The sequence below is a fragment of the Morone saxatilis genome, unplaced genomic scaffold (genome assembly GCF_004916995.1).
Source record: "Morone saxatilis isolate NCDOM2014 unplaced genomic scaffold, NCSU_SB_2.0 Contig1, whole genome shotgun sequence".
NCBI lineage: Eukaryota > Metazoa > Chordata > Actinopteri > Moronidae > Morone > Morone saxatilis.
The window spans coordinates 21,109,346-21,120,908 of NW_023339651.1; the positions used below are offsets into that span (position 1 = coordinate 21,109,346).

Here is an 11,563-nt window from a genome sequence, read left to right on the forward strand (position 1 = left end):
GTACTGTTGGGTCTCTGTAAATAATGTTAAAAGGAGTTCGGTCTAGACCTGCTATATTTGAAAAGTGTCCTGAGATAACTTCTGTTTAGAATTGGCGCTATACAAATAAAACTGAATTGATTTGAAATTGAATTGAATTTAATAGTCTGTTTTACTCTAAATGGGACCATCATTTACCAAATGAACATCATGCTGTATGGAAGAAGAATGAAACTAGAGAATGAGACCATAAACTCATTAGGAAACTGTTTACTGAGCTCATCAATAAAGTGAGAAGTCGGCTCGTTCTCCTTTAGAGTGCATTGTATCAGTGTTTGATAGCAGCCAATGGAGCTCCCCCTGTTGGCCGTTACATAGAATGCTGGTTTAAGACAGTAATGCGTTGGCTTCACTTCACAGACCCACACACTCTGTCCGGTCTATACTGTCAATGGGTCACACTTGCACCACATTTAGCTTCATTTTAGCCAGACAGCCACATATAGCACATTTCTAACTAAGCAAGCTCGTTGTGATGCTGCCATAGACATTTATAATACACCATATTGGGCAAGGCTAGACTGGCCTGTAAGTAAATAAAAGTAAACCAGGGGTCTTCCTTGAGTCATTTGTAAGTTCAAATATGTATGATAAACGTGGAGTAGAATTCTACCATACAAATGACTCAATTAGATCGGTTGAAACGTCATAACGTACTTTTTATCCAGACCGGTTGACCGGTCCAATATGGCGGCGACGTTGACGTACGATCCGGCGGCCAATGCGTCGTCGATATATGTCTATCGCGACGCAGCAGGAATATATGAGGCTAACTTACGACTCAACTTCATCCGCAGTCTTCTTCAGCAGCTCCTGGATTTGTTGGTGTGGCAGTGCGTCCCACTGGAGGAAGACATTGTCCTTTGTCTGTGGAGGGAGGAAGATAGATTTATCGTCCTTTCCAGGAAACTTGTTGCCACAGTCTGTACATAGGAAAAACATACATGTCTAGTTACTACCTGAGGCGTATTATCCTTTACTTTTGGTTGCTCTTTCTTATCACGACGTAACGACCCTGCGGACATGTTGACGCTCTAGTCGTTGCCATGGCAACGCCCCATGAAACTGCTGTTATAGGCCCAGAATGACTTTACAGTGACTGTGGAAGCCCATTTCCGCCACTGGAACGTAAAAACGTCATCATAATGAGAATGTTTAATATTTATTTCAGATATAATATCAATATTTTGACTTAGCATGTCAAAATAATGACTTAGTATCACAAAGTCATTATTTTGAGATATTAAGTCATTATTTAGAACTTGTTATTAATTGCTGCTGTGTATGCTCCTCAGTGTGTTGGGAAGCTTAAACCTACTTGGTTTTTAGTCATCCACTTGAGTGCCTGAATTAGATTTTGTCATCCATGGATGAGGGCAAATTTCATCTTCTCTCCTCTCAGAGTGGATGTGAAGGACACAGGGAGTGCTCCTGCTGCCATTCTATTTCTCCAAAAAATTGTGTTGAGTAGAGCCAACCCGTTCTTGAAAAACAAACAACAAAAATGCGTGTACTGTATTAAAAGGAACCAATAATGGATAATTAATGATTTATTAAACTTCTTTAATCTCTAAAATCCATCTTAGTCTCAAGGTGATTAGGGCTTGTAAGAAATCTTGATCATCATCATTTTTTAGGACTTAAAACAGCTGGCCAGCTTAGCAAACATCATTCAAACAGGAAGAAATAGTGCATTTGTCGGGGACCATTTTCAGTGGCGGATTAACTCACATTTGGTACTTTAGTGAGTATTTGGGGCAGCAGAACGGTGTATGTGGGATTGAATCATATATTGCAGTGTGTGTGTGTGTGTGTGTGTGTGTGTGTCACCCAGTGAAACAGTGTGGCTCACTGATGTGTTTTAATAGTTTTTGGACAACAATAGTGCTCTATGGCACAGAGGAAGAAGAGGCAGGTCTCCTTTACTAGCCGGGTGTGGCTACGTATTTTGACAAATAGGGTCTCAATTAGAGGATTTTATAGAAGTTCTTTGGATGTATAAAACCTCTTAAAACCCACAGGGCCGCTTGAGCGAGTTCTTCTCTGCTGCTTAGATCCCCTACACAAATATAACGGTTTAAACCTTTGTCAATATGGGCACAAATCGTTAGATCATTTAACAGGAACCAAAGTATCAAATGGTCAAATTAATGATTTGTAATCTATGTTATTTGTTTAAATCTGATCAAGAGTTTTTTGCAAGACAACACATCTACGCATCAACTGCAAGACCAGGCTTGTTGTTGCACAGGTCACAGAGCTTCAGAATCAACAACAGCATGTCTCTGCAGGCAACTGACATATCATCAAGATTACAGCGACATTGCAGTAAACAAAAAAAGCAGTCATCCAGCAGGTTGCTGGAGGCGTGCCCCAGCTCCCTTTTTTTCTCCCTCTGTAACACTGAACTCTTTTAAACCTTTCACATACAACTTCTTCATCCCCCACAGCAGCCGGAGCTCCTCCAGTGTGCTTTACAAACTCAAAGACATGTTCTTCAAGTTCATTTGCGCTGTGGTGACCAGGTCCCTCTTCATCCTCATCTCTCTTATAGGGGTGTGGAGGGTGGTGTGGGTGAAGGACAATGGACTCTACTGGTTTCTCACAATCCTCTACCTGCCCCTTGTAGTTGAGATGATCCTGACCCTGAGAAGACGAAGTGGAAACGATTACAAATGGTATGAGACTCTGGTTCATTACAAATATGTATATACTGTTTAGCTACACTGTAAAAAAAACAACAACAAAAAAAACAGTAAAAAAACGGTAATATTCCAGCAGCTGGGGTGTCAAAAAAATAGTGTAATAAAAGAAAATAATGGACTCGTAAAAATAACGTTTTTTGCTTGAATTTTATATAAAATCTTTTAATGTTTAATTAAAGATATTTACACATGTAAAAACAATGAAATTACCTATCAATACAGACAACACTACTATAATACAAATAGAGTGCTGTTATTAGATTTTTGTTATTTTAATCTGATTTTTAAAAGTTATAAAACTTGAATACAAGTCATTATCTGTGAAATTGCAGTAATTAGTTCTTTTTTCAGTGATAAAAACTGTATTTTGACAGTTTACCAATGCTTATACACTGGTTAAAAAAAACTCCATAATCAAAGATATGACTGTCAATTAACAAACAAATCCATGTAAAATGATTGTCCCTCATTTTAGAAATGTATTAACAGTATTAAATAGTTGTTGTAAATATAAATAAAAAATGCAGTAAAGATCGGCAAAATTATAGCTTTGCAAATGTATGTATATAAATGTATGTCTTTTTATGTGAAAAAAGGGACATTTTCTTTAAATAAGCATTAATTTTAGGATTATTTACAGTTACAGATTTTTCACATTATCTTACATTGGGCATAGATGTAAATCCACTGGCTACTTTTGTAATTTTATTAATATTTCCATGTATCTAAAAATTACAGATGAAATCTGTCAAATAAACAGGGGAAAAAACACGTAAATTTACAGATAAAAAAAAAAACCCTGGCTGGTTGTAAAAACCAGTATAGAGAAGATTATAACAATATTTCCGTAATGATGTCTTCTTTCCCTACAGGTTTTCTCCAGCTATCTTCTTCTTCCTCATCAGTATTATCCCATCATTGTGGATTTTAGAGCTTCACCACCAGGAGAACAAATCCACTGACTCCAAGGTATCATGCATGTATTCCGTTCTCTGACATTCTGAAAGTGTTAATGCCATAATGCTGTGTTAATTGAGGATCACGCTGTCTCTCGTTCCAGTGTGAAAAACTTGACTCGACTGAAAACTTTTACAGACTCTGGAAGAATGCAACCAACGGCGGTATGCTACCTATGGTAAGTTTCAGGTTAAACTTACATTTTAAGGTTATTGTTATTATTTTAAATTCTTTTCCTCAATCTATCTTTAGTTCGAATGATAAAATACAATCGAATAGGGCCAGATTGGATTATTTAAACCATTTTATTATTAAATACTTTTTGAAAATATCATGTTATATTACGTTAAATCATATTCAAGATGAGAGCTTTAAAGTTCAAATGTATTTTAAAATACACTGAGATTGAAGTTATGTCATGTAAATGAGTTAATAATATAAGTTAAGGTAGGATGAAATTTAAGATGAGTGATAAACATCCTGCTTGAATCAACTTTGTTCTATTTTCAGCACTTCTGCTTTTGCTGTTCCATGTCCTCACATGTCTAGACAGTGCTCTTATTCTGCACAGTGTTTGGTAATGCTGGTTCACCTCAAAAAGGCTGTTGTGAGGCTGCGGGTGTTTTTTTTTCCCCTTATAACTGAGCACATTCACAGGACCGGCTGCTTTTAATAAAGTGACCCACCCTCAATAAAAACAATTACAAGCTGAACATGAAAAGCCTGCTCTGCGCCTTGAAATGTGTTATGACCAGGTTTTCACAGATTTCACTGTAGAGAATGTTATACTTCGTAATAATTCTCCTTTAGATTTTATCAATAACATTTTCTAAAGTTTTAAAATTCAAGTCACATGCTGTTATCCAGTGACATAAGGGAGTTACTCCGGGCCCCAGTCCACGCTATTATGACCAAATGCATAGTAGACTTATTTTACAGCAGCCATTTTAACATGACATCACAGGTGTTACCAAAATTACTATTTAAGGTTCTGTTCCATTTAGTGTAGCTAAGCCTTTCCAATGAGCCAACACAAACATTAGCAGCACCCTGACCTGATCTGAGATCTGACCTGAATGGAACAGAGCCTGGGGTCCAGGGATCATTGGGGGTCCCCAGAAAAAGGAGGAATAGAATTCTTAGGACATTGTTTGGAGGTTGGAACAAGGGAAGAAATATGGTTGTTTTTATTTTAGTTATCGTAGTTTGATCATTGATCGACTATGAAGACTAAGACTTTAAAACCTAAAAGTAAAATACAAATAAGTTTAAAAACACTTGGGAATGAAATGCCATTAGGAGCACTAGGAGGAGCCAGAGGAACTTGATTGTTTTACAGATTATCTGTCTCATGAACTACTGTCAGGATATAGTGAAAGGTTCAGTGAATATGACAAAAAATTTTATTTTAGAAAGGTAACCTACTGCAGCTTTAAGTCACTCTTTGAGGTACACTTCTTGTGGTTTCTGAAGCATCTAGACTTTCTACTATATACAGTATACTATTCTCTTGGATTAACTGCCTGGCTTCATACTTTAGTGAAGCCTTGTTAGAACCCTATATGAACATATGATAATGTTGATATGTGAAACATTGCATAATCTGTGATTGGTGTATAAGAAACCTTCTGGGCCTGTAAAACATCTGATTCTGTTGTGCTTCCTCCCAGGTCCCTCTGTCCTCAGTGTGTGCCAACGACTGGATCCTGGCTCTACACCAGATTCTGCTAATTTTACTGATCTTGGGGAAGTGGTTGATGCCCGCCGCTGGAGAGCTGACTAGGGACCAGCTCTCCCAGTTACTGCTCATCTTTGTGGGAACGGCTGCCGACATACTGGAGTTCACCTCTGAGACGCTGTCTGACATCAAGTGAGTGAGAGGGGAACGGGAGGGGGGAGAGAAGGAAGGATGTAACATTTAACTTGTCTTCTAAAACAATGAAGTAAAAGCAAACGCACGCATGTGTGTGTGTGTGTGTGTGTGTGTGTGTGTGTGTGACAGTGACAGCAGTCCAGTCATGGTGTACATTATTCTGGCTGTGTGGACTTGGAGCATGCTTCAATTCCCGCTGCATCTTTCAGGTACAGTAATGTGAATGCACTAACATGGCTTGAAACATAAATAGATATTCTGTTATGCTGCAGAAATGAGTCTGAAAACCTGGAACTGAGTTAGCATTTTAGCACCTCCAGTTCCTTCGACGTAAAATACATCAGTAAATATTCCACCTGTGGATTTTTAAGCTTTTACGTGTCTTAAATAGGCGGTTGCTAACAAGTGGCTAAATGAGACTACAGAGGTTGTCGTTGACATTAAAACATGGAGACTAATCTACTCACTAGTCCGCCTTTACAGCCCATTGTGTTTATATTCACCTCTCGCAAACTATTCTAACTCTAACTTTAAAAAAGTGTTTAGTTATTACAGTTTAGTTGCGGTGGCGCTGAAGTTATGTGACCGTGGTGTAGTTTGTTTATGGCCTAATGTTAGCCTTTTTACTTCTGGCAATTGTATTTACACTTCAAAAGCCATAAAAGTGGTGTTAATTTGTGAAGATTATCTTCCTGAAAAAAAGGTATACGTATCATTTGCTCGCAACAGAGCTTATTTTCTGCAATAGTTCAAAATCTAGTGGAAAGATCCCACTGGCTTTATGTCGATGGAACCAGGGTGATGCTAACCTCCGGGATGGCCTACAAAAGTACATCATCCCTGCAGCGCTCTATTGTAGGGACAAATACTTGAAAACATTGGTACAGGACATTAAAAAAAGGTATACAGTTACACTTAATTATGGGTTTTCCAGAACTGTCCAGTATCAACGTTGTGCTTGTTGAAAGGGTTGTTCAGTTTTGTACAGATCTCAAAATCTATTTACAATCAAATGGTTTATATCTTTCCTTATTGACGTTACAGTGGATTATGATACCATAATCAGCATTTTGTAAATCGAATAAAGTTTTCAAATGTTTGTTAGCTGTCAGTGTCATCTGGTACAAAACTTAGAAGGAGGGGATTGAACCAATAACCTTCCGATTAGTGGACAACCCACCCTACCTCTGAGCCACAGATGCCCCAGGTATACTGCTGAAGTATAACCCCTAACCCAGTGGTTCCTAACCTGGGGGTAGGACCCCAACTAGGGATCGCAAAAGCTTCATGGGGGGGGGTTGCGTGGCCGCACTGACTTTAAGGCGTGTTAGAAAACTTACTCACACAGTAGTAGAATATTTTACTTAGGCCTACATTCACTGAGAGTTACAGTAGAGTAACAGACTACAGTAAGAATATCAAATAATATTGCACAGAAATAACTTAAAAGTTGATCTAGACTAATGTAGAACCATTTATGCACTGGGACTCTATAACTCTGATTTGGGCCCCAGGAAAGCCTTGAGACACAACACTGCCAAGAATCCCTACTGTGATTTATCAATGATTATTATTATTATAGATAGGGTAACGGATATTTTCCATTTAGGATATGGCAGATTACAATTGAGCTACTGCAGCTGATTTAAAGTCTTTCCTCCTCTGTGTCAGTAGTAATGGGTGCGTCCTCAGATGACCTGTCCGACCCGGCCTCCTCCCGCCTCACTCAGCTCAGGACTGATATCTGGAGCACAGTGGAAGCTTTGTTTATCCAGGACGGGCCTTTCCTGGTGGTTCGGCTCATCGTCATGATATACTTCAACGTGATCCACCAGATGCTGATCTTCTTTGCCATTAAAAACTTACTGGTCGTCATTCTCAACATCTACCGGCTGTATGTGCTCATCTGTGACAAGAGAAACTAAGTGTGGATGCAGTCCCAGTGCAGCAAGAAACAGTAATTATGTTACTGTGCGCCATTGTGATTGCATGTCACGTTCTAGTATATCTGCAAAGTTTGTCTAAACTTCAGACTATGTGTGTACAAAAAATGTTTGAGAAAACGTATACGTTTTCAAGATTTTATTTTTATTTTAAGCTCAAATTTTTTAGTTTTGAAATAGATTTTAAAAGGTTTTGTTGACCTCTAATCTTTTGTTGAAATAATTGACTTATCTTCAAAAAAACTTCAATCTTTAAATCTTAAAAAAATTACCTATTTTAAAAAAACAGCTGTAACCCAAATTTTCATTATTTGGGTGCTTGAAAATTAAATAGTTGCAATTGACAATATTAAAAAAATGTATAATCAATCCATATATTAATTATATATACAGTACATAATAATTTGTAAAACTTAAAGATCATTATTATTGTTAGTTAATTTCAAAACGAATGAGTTTGAGTTTGACTTAAAACTCAAAAATGTTGTGAAGACAGTTGCCTTGAAATTATGAGTTTTCTCAACTTTTGTTTTTTATAGTGCAATGATGAAAACACTGACCTCATGTGTTAGTCCTGATGAAGAGATATTTCCTGTTGAAACATCAGAAACAAACTCAATAAATGAGTCTCTGCTTTGGAGTCATGGTGTTTTACTCTCAGAGGCGAAAGTGCAGATGTTGAGGTTCTACTACAGAACCTCAACGCTGTGAAAGCAGTGAAACACTGGGAGCAGAAACAGAAACATCAAAAGAGAAGTATATGATTCAATTTTGCTTCTGATGTTGACTTTCATTTTCAGATACATTTTTATTGTCCCCAGATGATTTGATTCTATTTACTTATTTTCATGAATTTACAATTCTGAGAAAGATCCAATTCCTTACACGCAAGTGGAACCCTTCCTGTGGGTAACAACCGGAGTCCTATGTAAGAGTTTCACGTAGACTGCTAACTAACATAAGTTAATATAAAATACTCCAGTGTTGTTGTCTGTGTTTTCCTCTGTGTATAATCACCTTAATAGAGGAATCCTTGTGTTTTTGTTACCTTAGAATGATCAGTTTTTAGCTACAGAGGGAGTGGGTCCTCCTCTAGGCCTTTTCATGGGTTTCACAGCCACCTACCATCTACTTCACTGCTAGATGCCACAGAATCATACACACTGGTCCTTTAAAATAACAGATTTTGTTGGATGCAGGTAATCAGTTACACCGAGCTGGATTTGAGCATGTGCACATACGCTTAAGAGAAATCATGTTGTTACAAGTCAGAAATATGCGTAGACATGCTATTTTAGACATTAGCCTAAGTAAAGAAAGAGCTTCATAAACAAAAACACCAGCATGGGCCACACTGCTAATGCCTCAACTCTAATACAGTAGCGTCTGGAATAAATAATGGCCGGCCATTATGGTCATTACTATATAGTAAGGGCTTTGATTGCTAAATATAGAAACATGCATCTTAAGTACAGTGCTTCATTATAATGCTGTTGGTCACACATTTTACCTTTATCAAAACATTGCAGCATCTGTGATTTGCATATTGCACATGTAATACAATTTTGATAATATTTAAATTAAATATGCAGGCCTAGTCTGGACCAGATCTAGCCTCTCTTATGTTCTAACTGTGGACCCAGGTGCATAACACAGATCAGGAGTCAGATGAAGTTTAACAGATTTATTGAATAATTACCACTATTGGAGATGGGTTGAATGAGGAGACAGGATGGCTGGTTATGGCAGAGGGGGGGATCCTGAAACACGAGGAAACAGGTTAAAAAACAAATAAACCAAAAACAAAGACATGAACTGAGTTGGCTGTGAGATTAGCTACCACTGTGGTTGGACAGAACACTCTGGCGCTGGATGTGTGTTGAGGTGGGACTTGAAGTAGTGGGTGTTTGGGAAGGAGGTGAGCCAAGCTCAGCACTCTGTGAGCGGGGCTGGGGAGACCTCATATACCTGGCCTGCTATGAGGATGCTCCTCATTTTCTTTGCATGGCCTCTTGAAAATATTAAAAAGTCCAGAAACATATAATTAACAAATAATACATTGTATTATTAAATATAATTACTTAATGTTGTATGTCGAGATTTATTTAATAAAAAAGCATCATATTTTAAAAACTACTTATGTTTTTAATAAATAAAACCTTAATCTCGCCGTCAAATAAATGCAGTGGAGTAAAAAATGTCCCTCTGAAATATACTGAAGTAATTAGAATTGGATGTAATGAAGTAGACTTAGGTAAAATACCACAAAATTGTGATAACTAAAACTGGCACTACTGACGCAAGTGATGTAGGATGTTGAACAAGCAAAGTCAAAAGCAGATAGTGCCCTCTGTTGTTTACATAGAGTATCACGATTCATTTTTCATTTTAGCGACTTGAATCTTGTTTCTACACTAGCCCAGAAAGGACAAACCAAACACTGGCCCTGGATAAAGGAGTTTTTCTCGAGCCTACCATAGTTTCTTCTTTGCGCTTGGAAGAGGAAGATAAAACATTGGCGTTGCAATGATAATCCTATTTACATTTTATGCATCCATATTTTATATTTTGTTACATGCTTAAAGGTCCAGTGTGTAATATTAGGAGGATCTATTGGCAGAAATGGAATATAATATTCATATATGTGTTTTTTATTAGTGTATAATCAACTGAAAATAAGAGAAGTTGTGTTTTAGCTACCTTACAATGAGGATTTGCAATGGGTGGCCGTCCATGTAGTCAGCCATTCATAGCCATTGACATACATACAGATAGATGACATAAAGCCAAAACATCTTGATCGCCCCCTGGTGGCTGCAGTTTAGGTCGTAAAGCCTGCCGCCTCCATGTTAGCAGATGGGTCGTGGGCCAAACAAAAAAATCAAATTACACGCCAAATACATTTTTCCCAAAGATGGTTTCTGTCATTTTAGGTAGTTCTTATCACACTGATGTATGTTCAAGTGTTTTGTTCATTTTTCTGATTGGTTCGATTTTAACTGCTCACGGTTGGGTCGGCCTGGTGTGTGGATGGGACTTTTCGATACCGCAGTGCCAACCCCGATCACTACTGCGCAGACATTGCCTCTGAGTGGTGAAAGATGACAGTGGCCAAATCCGGGATATTTTGGCTTCATTTTTCTACAGTGGGAGGAAGTGGAGATGCATCGTCCAACTTTTATATGTCAGTGTTCACAGGCCATTCTCATCCACAGGTCGTCAAATACAGACAGCAGCCTGCAACTTCACCCCCATGCTGTAAAAAATAATAATAATATATATATTATCATATTATATAATATTCCGGCAGCATAAAATAACATGACATATGGTACAGCCGTAAATCTAGTTGTTTTACGTGAATTTTACATACATCTTAAATCTGTGTAAAATCATACTTTACAATGTAAACAACCAATTCAAGTAATACATGCAAACCACCGCTATATATCACACATATCAGGCTACAATTCTATAACTTCATTGCTGTGTTTGCTAGTGATAGACAACTGCTATCTTTGACCAGTTCAACCCAAACGCTTATACATCTAGGTACAAAATGTAGCCTCATTCGACCCATTCTTTGTTGCAAAAACACTCCCATAATTACTACAAGCATATCTGTAATAAACAATCAAAATCCATGTAACCTATCACGTTTTCACAAATTTTCACATAATTTTAGATACGGCTACTGTATTGAACTGTACTTGAACAGTAAACCCACCAGACTTCCAATTTGACACCTGCGCTCACCATTATCTAAGATAAACAACGTTAAACCTACTCACGAGGCAAACAAGCAAGCACCTGCATTCATTTCACAGTACAGTTTAAATTCAACTGGTTTCTTTAGCTTTTCCTTCACCTTTAATAAATGACAGACATGAAACCAGGAACACCATGAAACTTGAAATACTTTTTACAGTGTCAGATCCCACTACAAAATCCTTCACACTTGGTTTCTAACACACAGTACTCTGAGTAAATGCACACTTCTAGTTACATTCAAGACTGCCCGTGAGAAAATGGAACACGCTGCTCAC

At 37.8% G+C, this 11,563-nt stretch overlaps 2 protein-coding genes across 2 annotated transcripts in view; one reads left to right on the forward strand and one right to left on the reverse strand.

The window, feature by feature from the left end:
- The window catches only part of cabcoco1 (ciliary associated calcium binding coiled-coil 1), a gene marked incomplete at its 3' end in the record, with an annotated part of 9,463 nt that extends 8,353 nt beyond the window's left edge, over positions 1-1,110 (reverse strand). The window contains 2 exon segments of the mRNA XM_035668573.1: positions 818-906; positions 999-1,110. Coding sequence (XP_035524466.1) covers positions 818-906; positions 999-1,064 — 155 coding nt within the window.
- Positions 1,111-2,480: 1,370 nt separating this feature from the next.
- tmem26b (transmembrane protein 26b) lies at positions 2,481-7,667 on the forward strand. Its single transcript, XM_035667888.1, has 6 exons — positions 2,481-2,717; positions 3,617-3,713; positions 3,805-3,879; positions 5,372-5,571; positions 5,704-5,783; positions 7,249-7,667. The coding sequence occupies exons 1-6, from the start codon at positions 2,530-2,532 to the stop codon at positions 7,497-7,499; spliced, it is 891 nt and encodes a 296-aa protein (XP_035523781.1). The 5' UTR covers positions 2,481-2,529; the 3' UTR covers positions 7,500-7,667.
- The last annotated feature ends 3,896 nt before the right edge of the window (positions 7,668-11,563 follow it).